The sequence below is a fragment of the Dermacentor variabilis genome, chromosome 7 (assembly GCF_050947875.1).
Source record: "Dermacentor variabilis isolate Ectoservices chromosome 7, ASM5094787v1, whole genome shotgun sequence".
Taxonomy (NCBI): domain Eukaryota; kingdom Metazoa; phylum Arthropoda; class Arachnida; order Ixodida; family Ixodidae; genus Dermacentor; species Dermacentor variabilis.
The window spans coordinates 82,813,214-82,830,434 of record NC_134574.1 but is presented as its reverse complement, the minus strand read 5'-3'; the positions used below and the strand labels follow the sequence as shown (position 1 = coordinate 82,830,434).

Genomic DNA, 17,221 nt, shown 5'->3' with positions numbered 1-17,221 from the left:
ACTGTAATCCGAATATAGGAGAAACCATAATTTTGTTACGCGGAAACTCAAAAAATACCCCGTGGGACGTGATAGCGTTATCTGACTGCCGTATTCGGTCTGTCTTAGTAGGAACGGCGTGGTCTCCTCGGTGCCTTGCAAACCGTCAAAAAAAGAAACACAACGCTCGTCTTCGTGTATATCATTCGTCGCCAGTCGTTCCCGGTAAACCTTACGGTTACATAAGCTGCAGTTGCTGGGAAACATGAGAAGCCTGCAGGGACCTTTGAATGATATCGCATTCTACTCTTAGAGGCGAAGGCTAAGCGTCCTCCAATTTTGTTGTTTCTTCGCTTTCAAGCGTCTTCTATTTTTCCCAGTGGGGCGTCCCGAGCCCGCAACCCAACTATGCTCTTCACCGACTTCTAAAACTCTGTTGCCCCTCCGGAACCAGGAGCAACCAAGGCAACACGGCTTAGGGCCCCAAAGTACTGGGGCCCCACTTTAAAAGCTCTATTTTCTGTCTGCTATGCCCTTTTCGTGAGGAAAAAAAATTATTCCCATGCTTTTCATCCTTCAGTATGAAACATCCTAGTCAGCACAACCTGCATGTAATTTCTTATATATAGCTTACATGTGACGTCACGGACGCAGCTTTTCACCGTGCTGGGTCACAAGCATGGCACCTAGGATGACGTCAGTGCTAGGAATCTATAAGTTGGCATTCTTTAACTATGCTTACTAACGAACAATCATCGCATAGCAGCGAGCAATTTCGTAACTAACCCTACATGCGCTGATAAATCCCACATAAAATATTTTTTTATGGAAATTACACAAACAGTTACACATTTGTAGAATAAGGGGAAAGTTTTGCTGTCACATTAAATATCTACTTTGAGTGTTCTTATGGAAAGAAGGTGACACTGGAACGTTTACTAGGCAAATTGAAACCCTCCTAAACATTTTATTATTTTGTTGCAGGTCATGTAAGAGATAAATATAAGCACAACATTTATTTTTTCGATAAAGCCCACCACTGTGCCGTGATTACCGTCTTGCCAATGTCTAACTTCGTGGGTAAGTTTCCAATGCTTTTGCTACTTCATCTGCAGTGATCCATGAGGACTTCTTCGGAAGTGCGTTCCTTCGTAGAACACTTTGTAATAAGATTATTTTACAAATGCATTATTTCTCTTCTGGTGCACCTCACGAGCAAATGTTTGATTGAGCGATCGCTGCTACATAAGCCGACCGCAGTAATCAATAATTTCAGCTTCTGGGTAAAAAACTGAGCCTGCGGCTACGATTGAGAATACAAGTAAACAATATTACCTCTTGTGGCCGCGTCTAAGCCATACTTTTTGTATCCTACAGAAAAGTTAACTGCTTGCTTGATAGATTGCTGGCCTCTTTGAGCGAAGGAACATTAAGCGCACATGAAATCGTATTACAACAATTTATGGGCTGCATTGAGAGTACAGCACATGTAACTAACCTTCAAAAGCCCCAGTGGAACCGCTTGCAGTGCGTCAAAGTTCCGTCAGTAATGTCCCATAAAACTGGAGTCCGTGAGTGCTGTAGTGATTGGTTCTGCGTATAGTTTATTGGATTACGAAGCATTAGATGAATGCGTTGTTATAACTAACTCCTTAGTAAAGAGCTCGCTGTCCTTTTAAATCGGTCACATCGAAATGCCACTGAAAGAGGGTGCTAGCAATGAAATTGTAAGTACACGACACGTGCTGCTGGAAAGCGCAAATATTCATTGAACACAACAGCATAGGCCCACAGACACACAGAGTGCTACATGCAAATGAAAAAGATATTTCCAGGTCTGTGGTGTAAATGCTGGAAGACAATCACAAGTAATGGTGAACCGAGAGTACCGATCACTACGAAGCCATGCCAGGCCATATAACCCTTCGGCTGTGAGAAAAGGCGGAAGAAAACAATTTGCAAATAAGTACAATATGTATTTCCTTTTAAGATTGCGACGTGAGGTAAACGATTGTTTTCTACAGTTCAGGGAAACAGAAGGCACACTCACAAATATTCTGCCAGAGCATTCGATTTCAGTTGCTCGTAATATATCCCGCATTATTTCGCTGTGCTGTTTGCTTACGATAGTACATTTCTGAAATGGTGGCTGCCAGTCTAATTAGCGGCAGTGAATGGCAGTGTCCACTCAAAACCTGACAAAGGCTGGGCCTTTGCCACATGTTGGCATTCACCTTCAGCTTAATCTTCCTAGGTCTGCAGTGCATACTGTAGACCGAACAAAATATTGGCAAATAAATCCACATCCAAACTGTCCTCGTGGCATCCCGCAAATGCTCGTTGACGTGAACTCCTTACCCGAAATGCACATTTCAAACATCACTTTAAGATCCCCAGCGCTTCTGACAGGGATGTCAGATAGCGTTTGAAGCACACGCTCAAAAAAGCATCTGTGCACTTTTGTAGAGATGTTCAGAGTAGAGTGCTAGGCCTAATTTGGGAAAAATGAGAAATAGCGATTTTTTTCCAATCAACAAATATCATGAAACCATACTAAAAAATACCAAAAATGACAATGAATATTCAGACCCTTGTGCACTTTGGACATCTTCGGTGACTTTTTGTCTAACGACTTGATCGTGGATACGTGTTATATTTGTACATTGACACGTCTCAAGTTTGCTATATATGGTCGCAACACAATAAAAACAGAGTCAGGGTCCCGGGACACCAATGGCTGATACTATACGTGGTGTTTTTAGATCATACAGTATTTAAGAAATCATTTTGTGGCAGATAGCGTAACTTGATGACTTGTGCTACACTACACAATGCAGCGCACAATGTTTGCACAAGAAATTGAAATGCGTAATCTTGGGAAGAGGCCGTTTGCGAGCTCATCGATAAATATAAGGGGTCATTGCTTCTCACCTAGCAGAAAGCTAGGGCGGACGTTGGTAGATACGGGCAGAGGCGGCCGGATGGTAGCCACTATCTTGCTCGACAGTTAAGCAACTGAAGAAACTATTCGGCGTACGCGACTGCAAAGCCTCTATAAAGATTCCTGTGCTTCGTTCTAAAATTTGTCAGTTGCACTGTGTGTGATCGTTATATATGTTGACGATCTGCTTTGTAATAAAAAACGTCATGGCTGAATGGTAGAACAGGAATGTGTTCAGCGACTCTGCCAGAGTTACCTGGCATTTCGCACATCTTGGTCACAATAGAGCACAACCATCGTTGGATGGTCACGACGTCATCCGCACGTGTGGAGGATAACATGGCTGTTCTGTACCAGCGGTGATCGGATATGCGCCCGTCCGAAACAAGACTGACTGGTTTGGAGTATTGATAGTGGCACTGTATTTTCGGAGAAAATCCATCCCTTGCACAATCTCTCTACAGCACTTTGGCAAAAAGCCGTGTTGCCGTTGCTAATTCTGGCGGTAAAGTTGCCTGTGAGCGTTAAGAGCTGACCTCCAGCACTTCTTTTGCGAAATACTATCGATCATGTCTTGATTGTTCTTGGCAGTCGGCGAGTTGGCGGCTTAATATTGAGAATTTGGCACCATTGTCTACATTGTCTGCGTCAACGCCGGGCTACACTGAGTAAGGGATGGCGGGTTGTACAATGGGATCCGAGTTGTTATGCCAAAGGAGGTGTCAACAACGGCAGGCTGTTTGAGGAAGTCACTGGCGCTGAGCAATTGACAGCCGACGCATAATTTAAGTTTAAGCTTCAATTTCAGTTAATTTGTTTATTAAGTAGATATGCATGCTTACACAAGTATACAGAGGAGGTCCCAGAGCTTGTAGCTGAAAGGGGAGCTCCAATCAGAAAATATGTGTATATTGTGAGGCAGCAGTTGTCGCGACATTTATTCCGCGTCAAAGATGCGGGGAACCGACCACGCCCACAGCACGGATCACACTCGAGAGGCAGGCGCACAAGCGATGCTGAAGAACCCTATATGAACCCCACATGATGATGACCATGTACATATGACACAAATAGCTTATAAATTCCCACACTACTGTACCCTCGCGCGAGAGCGGCCACCCTGGCCGCAATTCAAAGGGGCGGCAAACGCCTCGTGAAAGGCTTCATACGGGGAACGCGGACAACCTCAGCGGCGCTGCAGCGGCGGTCATTTGGAACAATAAGTGGTAGCACGCGGTAGTTAACCGGAGAAGTCCGATCCAAGATTCTCTAGGGGCCGATGAACCGGAGCTGAAACTGGTCACACAAGCCAGGATGACGAACTGGTGTCCGGAGTAGCCCTTCCTCGCCAGGGCGGAAGCACACGACGCGATGAGAGGCGTCGTAATGCTGCTTGCGGTCCTGTTGCCGTGCTTCGGTGTTGATGCTGGTGAGCTGGCGACAAAGCAGACTGCGGGAGACATATTCTTCAAAGGAGGATGGACACTGATGGACAGTTGTCGCGAAGAAAGAGACGTCAAGACAGGAAGAGGGCGAACGACCATAGACAAGGTAGAATAGCGAGTAACCGGTCGTGCGTCGAACGGCGGTATTATATGTAAAAGTCACGAACGGCAAAATTGCGTTCCAGTTTCTGTGATCCGGTTCGATGTACATGGCTAGCATGTCTGACAACGTGCGATGAAATCGCTGTGTGAGGCTGTTGGCTTGCGGATGGTAACTGGAGGTAGTCTTGTGGGTGGTTCCGGAGGCTCCGAGTACTTCATCTACTAGTTGCGAGAGGAATGCTTTTCCACGGTCACTCAGAAGGACGCGAGGAGCGCCGTGGCGCACTATTAAGGATTGAAGTATGAATGCAGCAACTTCAGAGGCTGAGGCAGAACTAACACAAGTTGTTTCGGCGTAGCGTGTCAAGTGATCAACGGCTGTCACAATCCATCGTTTACCGGTGGCAGTCACAGGAGGAGGACCATACAGGTCAGTGCCAACGACCTCAAATGGTTGCGACGGACAAGGAACCGGTTGCAGTTGTCTGCTTGGAGCTGATGTAGGGAGCTTTCGACGCTTACATAGGGCGTAGGAAGCGACATACCTCGCTACACTGGCGGACAATCCAGGCCAGTAGAAGCGACCTTTGATGGGGTCATAGGTTTTCTGAAAACCGAGGTGACCAGCAGTCATGTCGTCGGGAAAAGCCTGCAGGACATGAGGACGTAGAGAGCGTGGCAGGACACGAAGCCAGCGTTGACCGTCAGGGTGACAGACATGACGGTATAGGACGCGGTTGTCAATCTAAAATTGCGTCAACTGTTGACGAAGGCGGGCGTTGCGCGGGCGCGAAGCTCCTTGAAGGTGTTCGCTTCGGTGTTCTATGATGCGCCGACAGTAAGACTCGGCAAGTTGATGATAGTGGAAGGATTTGTTGTCGTGTGGAGGCATCTCGTCGACAGTGGCCAACAAGAAAGCACGTGAGGAGGGATCGTCCGAAAGCTTGTCACGGATGATAGTTTGAGGTCCATTGCATGGTGTCGTAAGAAGCGGACAGCGAGAAAGCGTGGCTGCAGCTTGGTGTTTTTGCCGCACTTGTGGGTAAAATTAAAGTCGTATTCTTGCAGACGAAGAATGCACCAACGAAGTCGTCCAGAAAAGTTCCTCAGCGCTGAAAGCCAGCATAATGCATGATGGTCTGTAACAATCGTAAAATGGCGGCCGTGAAGATAAGGTCTAAACTTCTGCACAGACCAAATGATAGCTAGGCATTCCTGCTCTGTCATGGTGTAATAATTTTCAGTGTTTGTCAGAACGCGACTTGTGTATGCGACGACCCTCTCACCTAAAGTGTCGTCTCGCTGTAGGAGAATGCCACCAATTCCGTGACCACTAGCATCCGTATGCAGGATGGTAGGAGCAGCTTCATCAAAATGGCGTAGTACTGGTTCAGATGTGAGAGCGCGCTTCAGATGGGCGAATGCAGATTCACATTCGGGAGACCACTCAAAGGGAACATTAGAACCGAGTGATTTGTGCAGAGGGGACGCTATTAAGGCGAAGACTCGTATGAATCGGCGAAAATAAGAAGCGAGGCCTAAGAAACTACGCAAATCTTTGGTGTTTTCAGGACGATGGAAGTGCTGAACTGCCGAAACCTTGCCAGGATCAGTACGAATGCCATCTTGGCTCACAATGTGATCTAGTACCTAGATCGTCTTGCTCGTAAAAAGGCATTTCTTGGTGCTCAGCTGAAGTCCAGCGTTGTCAAGGCACGTGATAAATTCATCCAGACGTTGCAGGTGCTGAGAGAAGGTTGACGAGAAAACAACAATTTTGTCCAGGTAGCACAAGCAAGTCTTCCGCTTCAGGCCGCGAAGAACGGTGTCATTCACGCGCTCGAACATTGCGGGCGCACTGCAGAGGCCGAATGGCATGGCATTAACCCATTAGGGACCGGTTTCTTTTTTTCTTGCTATCTTGAAATAAATCTAATATATTAGCTTACCTTTATACTAATAATTCACATGCAAGAATTTATTACTCTTGCCTAATTAGTTTTTGAAATATAGCCCGTGACCATATGGCCACACTGGGCTCTTACGCTACAGCAAAACACGCAAAGTTAAAAACATTTATTTCAAGCCATGAAACATCACAAAAAACATACATAGCGAATAGTCGAGCACTTATTTAGTGGGATATGGTTTGAATCATGGAATACACATGCCGACGTCATACTTTGTGAATTGTGTGTGCACCGCACTGCTGCAATTATCTCATGCACACCTCCGCCTCTTGCCATTAGGTATTGTTGTAACAAAGTGGGCCACTTAGTCATACCATGTACCATTCAGGACATCACCAGTCTTTGGGATTCGGCGTTGACGAGGTCCTCTAAGGTTATTACCCCATCGCATCACGTAGCTTTGTGCAATTTGCCTGCGGAATTCCACCTGCGTGACGTTGAGCCCTGTGCTACGAATTAGCGCCCAAGCGTTGCTGATAGATACATTACAAAGTCAAGTAAAAATCGGCCACCAACACTTTTTGCCACGGATTGCAATCCTATATGCACCTACATTTGCATCCATCAGGTCCGCACCTCCTATAAAACTTGTACTGAGCAACAGTGTTTGGACGGGCCACCTTGATTCGCTTCTTCTCAACACGAGAGTACCTGTCTGCAGATGACATTGGCTCTACGCCGTGAATGGTGCTTACGATTGTTACTACAGAATCGTCCATCCAGCGGACAGCAATTATCCCACTGTCGCTCAGCGCAGGATCTTCGTGCCCGCGAGGTTGGCACTTGACGAATTCTGGTCAAGCGATAGGGCACTCTTTGGGAACACGGTTCTGCTTCACTGTGCCCGTGCCTTCGCAGCCCTGTGCCTTGAGATGCCTGAGTAGCTTCATGCTTGTGAATAAATTATAAATAGGAAAAAAAGGAAGGTCGTGCGTCTCTGCTGCGAGTTCTTCCACCCTTTGAAGAAGTGGCGCCGCTGCTCTTCCGAAGTCCTTTTCGTATTTTTCCGATGTTCCGCTATCTTTCCTGCTTGCCTTGATACACTTTGAAGTTTGCAAGGTATCTGTTCTTGGCATTTAGGCAGCATACTTTATACCCGAAGCTGATAGGCTTTCCGCGTTTCAGCGCCGGCTCATAGCTGCCACCTGCTTAGATTGTCAATGAGCCCACCTGAGTCTTCATCGACTGAGTCTTCATCCGAATAGGTGCCAGCCTCTGGCGGCTCGATATAAATCACTGAAACGACGTCATCTTCCTCTACGACTGTCTTCGCTATTTTTTCCAACATCAGCCTATTCAGACAATAAAATAAAAAAATAACCACTGCGAGAACGCGGCAGTAGACGTTCAAGAGATGAGAATGCAGTTAAAAAATAAAAAAGTTCGGTAGCCTAAAGGCCCAGCGTCACCATATGGCAACGCGCAAGATAATTAACACGCTCATTCATGGATAAATCAAACATTAATCTTTGACAAATGCTCATCGAAGGTCACATATTCAAAGGGCAATACGGAGGTAGGGATATCTGACTATTGCTTAAACAATTAGTAAAAAAAAGAACACTTACCCCTAGGAGCGATGCATGGCAATGCTACTCGCAGAGCAACACTTATTCCCACTTTTGCGAGGGGCTCCCAGACAACGAGTGACAGCTGCTGCCACTTGGTATCCACAAAGGGAACTCTAATATGTCAAATGGCACGTCAAAGGCGATTTTGGTGCCGCTTTGTTAATCTGAATTAATAGAAATCCACTGTGAAGGCTAACGTGACCATATGGTCACGCTGGTCTTTAATGGGTTAAACTCGTAGAGCCCATGTGGTGTTGAAAACGCTGTTTTCTCTTCATCGTCCTCATGCATAGGTATCTGCCAGTAGCCCGAACGCAGATCGATGCTGGAGAAGTACTCGGCACCCTGCAGGGAATCTAAGGCACCGTCTATTCGCGGCATAGGGTATATATCCTTGCGTGTGATCTTGTTAAGTGCTCGATAGTCGACACAAAATCGAACAGAGCCGTCTTTTTTTTTTTCGAACCAAATCAAAGGGGGAAGACCAAGGGCTAGCAGAGAGGCCGTTATGTTCCGTTGAAGCATGCAAGTTACGTTCTCGTCGATGACTTTCCTCTCGGCTAGCGATACGCGATATGGTCTACGGCGCACGGTGGATGTACCATCTGTCTCTATCCGATGCGTCGTAATCGAAGTCTTTCCCAACGAAGCTGAATGTGCGTCGAACGAAAATTCATGTTTTTGGAGCAAAGCAAGCAATTGCTGGGATTGCGAAGTTGTGAGGTCGGATCTGATGGCAGCTTCAAACGCTTAACGAGATGCGGCCCGTCCGGTGCAAGGAACTTCAGAGGAAGCTGGTTTAACGGAAACAACTGATACAAACTCAGCTTCAGCGGCGCAAGCCAATGTAGTGCGTTTAGGGACGAGAATCTTTCCGGATGTCGGGTTTGTAGCGTAGAGAAGTGTAGCGCCATGATCAAACCGCACTAGACCTGATGCAAAGGCTCTCCCTCTTGCGAGACAGCGTGCAGATGGTAATACGGGCACGTAGCCGCAGTCAATGATGTCAGACGTGACTGCAACGATGCTTTGATGGCGAGGAGGTAGCGCGGTATCTTCTGCAGCAAGCAAGTGAAGTGGTGCGTCATCTGTATGAAGTGAATAGGTCGTGTCGGTCATGTGGAGAACGCGTTGCCCGCTGCACATGCAGGCGGAGGTCGTAGAAAGAAAATCCCATCCGAATCTGAGCTGCTGGGCACATGAACTTAGCACTGCAAATTGTACATAATGCAGAAGTCCATTGATGGAAATACGAGCAGCGCACATGGCGATAGGTCGAATGGCAGCCCCTTGAGCAGTGAGCTGCGTAGGTCCATCATAGGGGGTCGTAACCTTCCGAAGCCACGAACACAATTCACGGTGAATAACTAAAACACTAGCACCGCTATCTATCAGAGCATCCACTTGTACACCTTCTACTACAACCAATATCATATTGCACGGACGCGATGAAGGAATTTCTGTCCTGTCGTGCGATGCAGCTTTTCCTCCAAAAGCTGCATGATTCAGTTCTCCGGATGACGCTCGGCGAATTCAGAAGCATGTCTCAGTGGGGACGTAGAGCGGGGAAGGGGTGACGGCGAGCGGCGTCTCGCAGGACGGTACATCTGAGCCGTTTCGGATGCTACAGTAGGCGATGGAGAGCGGCCGCGCGGTGGACCATGAGGACGGCGTTGGTCGTGGAAGCTCCCCAGACGTTGGAAAGTAGCTGCGGTCGAAAAGTCATCCTGTTCGGATACGTCATATCCGCGACGCTCGTCATGCTGGCGCTTGCGGCAAAAGCTTGCTACGTGGCCACGACAGCCGCAGTAGTAGCAGATGGGACCAGGAGGACGCCACTGCGGATAGCTGGCTTGGGTAGGTGTGTTGGTAGTCATGGAAGCCATGTGGGCCGGTGTTGGTTTTGGAGGCATCGGTTGAACGATGACTCGATTGACTGCGGCTACTTGCGCGTACGTTGGTGGGGCCGTAGGGGTAGAGGGTCCGTGTACGTTGCACCAGCCATGGACGCCAATTCCTCCTTGATAACATCTCGCAGATTGGTAGCCGAGGCATCAGAAGGCATAGGTCCTGCGGCTAAGCCAAGATGCTGTAGCTCTTCTCGAATTATTGCGCGTATCATTGCTCGTAACGTATGATCGTCGGCGGTAGTGTTTGCAGTGGTGTCTGGCTGCAACCATGCTGATTCGAGTTCGTCAAGGCGCTGGCAAGTAGCGACGCTATCAGCGACGGTAGCGGGGTTCTTGATGGCTAAAGCATTCAAAGCAACATCTCCGATGCCTTTGAGGATGTGGCGAACTCTGTCAGATTCGTTCATGGCCGTGTTCACGCGCCGACAAAGAGCAAGCACATCCTCGATGCACGACGTATAAGATTCCCCGAGTTGTTGCTTGCAGGTGTAGAGCGTCTATTTTGCGAGGGCGGAACGAACAGCCGGTGTGCCGAAGATTTGGCGGAGCTGCTGTTTGAAATCGCCCCAGTTCATGAAATCAACCTCATGGTTGAAAAACCAAGTCTTCGCTAATCCTGTCAGATAAAAAGCGACGTGAGGTAGTTTGAACGCATCATCCCAACGGTTAGCCGAACTCACTGTGTCGTAGTCGTCCAGCGAATCCTCGACGTCTTCACCGCGAAGGTCACTGCTGAACAAAAAAGATGAAGTCACTCTACTAATCAAATCATGTAAGGTAAAATTTGACGTACTGATGTTTACCGGAACTTGGTACAATGATGACTCGGAACACTATATACCTCAAGGATACAAGCATTTCTTCGCGAACCGCAGGGGAAGCAGAGGTGGCGGCGTTGCAATTGTAGTTTCTATAACAGGGTATGACATTACTAGAGAATATAGCACAGCTACAGAAAATTATAAAGTCTTATGCATAAAGAAAGAAAAGACAGTATTTGCGGTTTTGTATCGACCCCCTAATGCCAGCCACTCTGCTTTTTTTAGTTTTTAGATAACCTTCTGTCATACGTAAATGAAAGCCGCTATCTGCTTATACTGGGCGGGGATTTCAACATTGACATGCTGACTAATTCAGCGCCTACTGTGCAATTTTTATCTATCCTAGAGTGCAATGACTTCTGCAGCATCACCAGATCCCCGACACGTGTAACCGTCACTTCATCATCATTACTAGACACTTTCATAATAAATTCGACTATCGATAGCACGACACCGGGAGTCATAAGTTGTGATATCAGTGATCATATGCCTATATACCTTTTTCTAGAGCGTAAAGGCATCGCTAAAAGCACGTGCACTGAAAAGACAACGTAGCGAAAGATATCGGCTCAAACACTAGATAAATTCAGAGAAGCAGTGCGCGAAATGAACTGGAGCGATATTTTTGCCATTGAATATGCCAACGAGTCATATGATAAGTTTATGAGCAAACTCAAAACGCTGTACTTCAAATAATTCCCGCTTGAAAACTATCGGAGTCGAAGAAAGTCGCGCAAGCCATGGATTTCGAAAGAAATCATTAGGCAAATCAACCAAAAAAATAAGCTTTATCAGTCGTTCATCAAGTCGAAGGACTTGTCAAAGTGGAAAGAATATAAACAGTTTGGGAATAAATTGAACAAAGAAAAAGAAAGGCGAAAAATGACTACTACAGCCGTATATTTATTAATGATATCACGCGCAGAAGTGACAAAGTATGAAAAAAATAAACGAAACACTAAATCGGAAGCCAGTCGATACACGAACAGATACGTTGAACATTGATGGCACTTTTGTAGGTGGTACAGAACTTGCGAACCATTTTAAAAATTTTTTTGTTAAAGTAGGATGCGTAGATCACGACATTCAAGATACAATGCATGCAGATTCCATTAAGAGAATCTTTATTCCTATAGCCTACTAGCATCCCTGAGGTGATTACAACATTTTCATCCTTGAAAAGTAGCCACAGTTGAGACGTAGATGATTTAGAAATTAGGCCAATTTAGTACGTCATTGACTTACTTCCACCTGCAATAATGCACATTTTTAATATTTCCCTGTCAACCGGAGTTTTCCCGCGTAATATGGAGGTAGCGAGAGTAATCGTTGTTCATAAAGGAGGTGACAAAAATAATATTGGCAACTATCGGCCTGTATCTATACTTCCTGTGCTATCAAAGGGATTCGAAAAAAATTGTAAACTTTCGTATTGATAATTTTTCACAAAAACATAGCCTGCTAACCAACTGTCAACACGGGTTTAAGAAAAAGCGGTCTACGGAAACTGGTTTAAGCATATGGAAGGAGCTTATTCTAGAGAACATCGAAAAAAGATTTCTGACTTTAGGGTTATACTTAGACTTCAGCAAAGCCTTTGATAGGGTCAACCACAAATTGCTGCTGATAAAGCTGCAAAATATGGGTTCCGAGGAATAACACTTGAACTTATCGGATCTTATTTAGAAAGCCGACATCAGTTTGTTGAAATTAATGAGTACAGGTCGCAGATGAAACCTTTGAAAGCGGGTGTGCCCCAAGGTAGCATCCTCGGCCCAATACTTTTCCTATATTACATTAATGATATTGTACAAGTGAGCGATATGTGTAAATTTGTCGCGTATGCAAATGATTCCTCTGTTTTCTTTACCGGTAAAGATTTAAAAGAAATAACACCTATAGCAAGCTCCGTTTGTTATGGACTTCGAGCATGGTCTAAGGAAAACGGCGTCATCCTCAATGAAACCAAAACAAACTGCGTTATTTTTCATGCTCCGGGAAGTTCTACGACATTGCCAGATAGTATTGTGTTGCGTCCGTATAAAATTAACATTTCGTCATCCATAAAAACCCTAGGTGTAATATCCACAGCGCTTATGTCCTGGAATGAACACGTTAGTCATGTTTGCTCAAAGGTACGAAAAGTTGTTGGTGTGTTAAATGGGAATCGAAGTGCACTACCCTTTAAAGATAAGCGCCTTATTTATTATGCTCTTTTCCATTCACACGTCAGTTACTGTTCACTTATATGAGATAACACTACAGCGCAAGATATTCAAATGCTGCAAATACATCAAAAGAAAAGCAATTCGGGCGATAGCGAACGTTTCTTTTCTCGAGCATACGCAAGAGCTTTTCCAACAAAACAGAATAATCAGAGCACGTGACATATATAAATTCAAAATGTTACTAAGCAATAGAAATGCTATGCTGGGAAAACTCGACTCATTCCTAACCCTGGCAACTCTACAACAAAATAGAAGTACATATTCAAATCGTCACCATGCACTATTCAGATTCAGCTATGCTATGCAGATTCCTTTCTCACGTACTAATTATGGCTGCCAACGCCTTAAACATACACTACCTTCGCTACTGAACTATTTCAACCAATAAAATGTTGATGTGCTATCTTTAAACAAAACTAAAATATTGGATTTGTTCTTATATATTTGTATTGTTAACTGCTCTAACATTTCCGCAGAACTTACCATGTACTTTCGTTGCGTTTATACGTTCACACTTGTAGCCTATTCCTACAATCCAGGTTTTCCGCTGCAGTGATTGTGCCCGGACCTCGTGGCAGGGTTTGGGTTGTAAACTGGATGCTGTAAAGAGCGTCTTCGCGAAAAAAAAATCGAGGTTGTGGCGACGCCCTGGGCTGCGTTGCCGAGGTGTCTGTCACGAAAGCAGCACTCTATATGCAGATTATCTTTTTTACTCTTGTTATTTGCAACTATGTAAACTAATTTCTAAAAAAGAAAGAACGTTTCCTGATGGTATTTGACATTTATTTGACACAACTGTATTATAACTAGTTTCAATGTAATAACACGCAAATGTCTATGTATTTCTGTGTAAAATTACTCTTATATCCACACTTTATGAGTGATTGCATTGCTACACCAGCCGCTACCGTGCCTATCTGGGAGACCGGAGCTTTGTCAAGCCGAAGAATTTTCGGCCTTTTTCCGGCTCTCCCTTTTTCACGATGTATCGAGTGGAGAAAATAAAAATTCATGATGATGATGATGAAGTCCAGCAAACAGGCGGGGATCCGGCTGGTGCCCACTGACAACCCAATCCGGAGAGGCTGGGGTAGCCGAGGCCGAGATGGTGGAGGTAGAAGTGCCTGTTGGATCGTCCTGCGACATGCTGGTGGACAGCTGGCACAATCAGCGACCAGATCGATGCTCCAGGAGGTTGAGCGGGTAGTCAGAGGACGGAGGACCGATGAGCACACTCCACCACTTGTGACGCAGCAGTTGTCACGACGTTTATTCCGCGTCAAAGATGCGGGGAACCGACCACACCCACAGCACGGATCACACTCGAGAGCCAACCCCACAAGCGATGATGAAGAAGAACCTTATATGAACCCCACATGATGACGATCATGTACAGATGACAAAGAATAGCTTATAAATTCCCAGCATATATATATATATATATATATATATATATATATATATATATATATATATATATATATACAGCAACTACACAGCATAAAACAACAATAGGTAGTCACTAAGTGGAAAACTAAATCAATACATATTCGTCATGCTCTAAGGCGCATTCTACGCCTGCCGACGGAAATTAAAATTCCGAAGAGAGGCGGGATGCTGACTTGGTCTCCAAGTAGACTCTGTGCACGCATGGTCTGTGGACATCTGTGGACATCGTTACCGACTTGAACTTCAGGTGGATGATAGTGGCGTGTCGCCACAGGAAGTCCATGCCGAGAATTACTTCTCGCGACCACTGTTGGAGGACAAGGAACGTCGCAGGATAGGTGCGTCAGGAACTTTAATACTTGCGGGGCACATTGCAGTCGCCGTTATGATATGTCCTCCAGCTGTACGAATTTGAGGGCTGTCCCCTGCAGTCTTGAATTCGCAGCGAATAATCCGCTGATTACGGAATAGACGGCTCAGTGTATTCAAGCGGGGTGACTTCGTAGCTGTCGAGAAGCACGTCGAGGTCTGATGCTTTTTGTCTTCATTTGCAGTTGGCTCCTGGCGTAGGATCACGGCTGCCTCCCGTTGACCTGTGGCTTGTACGTAGCGTCAGCAGGTTGTCTTTCGAAAGCGTATTCTTGTCTGGCGGAATTCTTCGGGATACTGGTGTGTCATTGTTGCATCGTCAAAGTAGCTCATGAAGCGTCATGTTCACAGAGACGAACATTCATCACTTTGACGTACAGCAGCCGTACCGCCATCGGTTGCTTTTCCAGATAGGGGCTTACGGACGCAGTAGCGCCCTCGCAATGACGAACGCGAAGGTCGTCGGGATTCCTACGGCCTTACGGCCATGAGATGAGTGGTGTCATGAGGCTGTTCATCAAGCTGTGGGCGTGGCGTTTTGACGGTGAAGCCCCACCCACCCAACTCGCAGTAAAGGTGCTGGCGGTAGACGTGGCCTGATTCTCCGCAGTGGTAGCACAGCGGGCGGTTTTATAGAGCACGCCATATATCCGTCTTGTAAGGGTAGCTGTGCTGAGCGACGGAAGGGCAATGTCGCGGCTGCGTCGGCGAAAAACGGAACTGCGGCGTTTCCACACGCTCGCATGGGCACGGAGGGGGAGCATGACGGAGGACCGACAGTCACGTAGGCCATCGCTTCAGTCTGAGGCCGAGGAAATTCGGGCATTCCCAGTAACTGCTGAATCTCCTCCCGGACGATGTCAGCAATGGATGCTAATTGAGGCTGCATAGAAAGGCACTTATGAAGCCCCAACCTGACTCTTGACTGGTTAGCATTCCTGCATTTTTTTAGTCCCCTCTCTCTCCAGCACAGCAGCTCTGATGGTCTCGCGCAAGCCGTTGTTGACGAATAAATGACCTTCGACGTAGTTTGTTGAGATCACGCCTCATTTGTACTGCCGGTTTCGCATTTCCGTAGTTTCCTCGGTACTGGTGACCACGCACTGACACTCTTCGACGGTCTTCGGTGAACTTCGTATCATTCAGGCAAAAACTTCTTGCTTTACACCACGTATGAGTACGTGAACGTTCTTCCCTCGGAAACTTCCGGGTCGGTGTGGGGAAACAGACCGCTCATTTCTTCCGTAAATATGGCAACGTTCGCGCTAGGTATCTGCACTCGGGCTTCCTGCAAAACTTCGGCCCATTCTTTACTGACGATGCTATTAAAGGTCGTCAGCAAGTTACTGCGGAACAGGTAGCACGTTAGAATAGTGGACTCCTCGTTCTCGAACCATGCCCTCGTCGCATCTTCTACGTAGAACACGTGGCGTAGCTTATCCTGAGAGATCCAGATGTCGAAGGCTGACTTTCTTTCAAAAGTCTTGAGCCTGGCTCCTGGATCGTCCAACGAAGCTCCACGGAAGTTAGGTGGCTCCCTCGGTTGTTGAAGCACGATGGGGGACGCTGAAGCTGCAGGTGTTATTGTTCAAATCGCAACAATCGTCCTGGTCGTCTATGGCAAACGTCCATGCTCTGGGGGCAATCCTTGCAGCCTGCGGCTGCCCCGCTGGTCCATGGCCGCGTTGGTGTTCGCTTCCAGAATCTGTGCCCGAAAAACAGGTAACACTAGATGTACAACGATAGCGGAAATCAGCGTCATATAAATTCAAACTCTGATTAGCGAGTCAACCGCGACGGCTTTTATACTTGAGTCATAGAAGCTTACAGAAAAATCGGTGGTGCCAGCCTGTCTTCAGAACGTTTTACTCTACTCGCATCGTACGAGAACAGCAACTTTATACAATGGAGGAGCTCGGCGACCTCAACCCTACCGACTTATTCTGTCTTATTCAAGCCATGAATGGAGACCTGTCTCTTTTAACTGACAACGCACTTCTCCGGGAACTGTTCCGGCAGCGCCTTTCATCGCAGGTGCGCACGAACCTGGCCGCGAATTCATTCTCGATGTTGGAATTTTGGGCCCAGTAGGCCAGAGATTCTAGTAGGCAAGTAGGCCAGAGACCATAAACCGGCCCAGCTTTGCGCGGGTTCGGCAGCCCCTATCCGGACAACTAAAAGCAGCAAACGACGGAGGTGCGGTTTCTGTTGGTCGAACTCACGATTATCCTACTCCGCCACTAATGAAGACGCCGAAAAGACTACCTCAATGACATATCAACGAGACGCCGCCATTACGACGAATCCTAGAAACAAAGAATACGCCGACAAAAGGCCTCATGACGCGACGTTCCAGCCGCAAGTCAACAAGGCGCAGCCTTGATCCGACGCCACGGCCAAACTGCAACGCACGACAAAGAACCACAGACCTCGACG

At 46.7% G+C, this 17,221-nt stretch overlaps 1 protein-coding gene across 5 annotated transcripts in view; it reads left to right on the top strand.

Annotated features, from left to right (window-relative positions):
• LOC142587575 (uncharacterized) overlaps window positions 1-17,221 on the top strand; it is a 148,990-nt gene that overhangs the window by 121,179 nt on the left and 10,590 nt on the right. For 4 of the 5 annotated variants that reach the window (XM_075698689.1, XM_075698687.1, XM_075698691.1 and 1 more), the window contains one exon: window positions 964-1,059. The exons of the other annotated variant lie outside the window; for it this stretch is intronic. In XM_075698689.1, coding sequence (XP_075554804.1) covers window positions 964-1,059 — 96 coding nt within the window. The remainder of the gene's footprint in view (window positions 1-963; window positions 1,060-17,221) is intronic. 5 annotated transcript variants of the gene reach the window in all.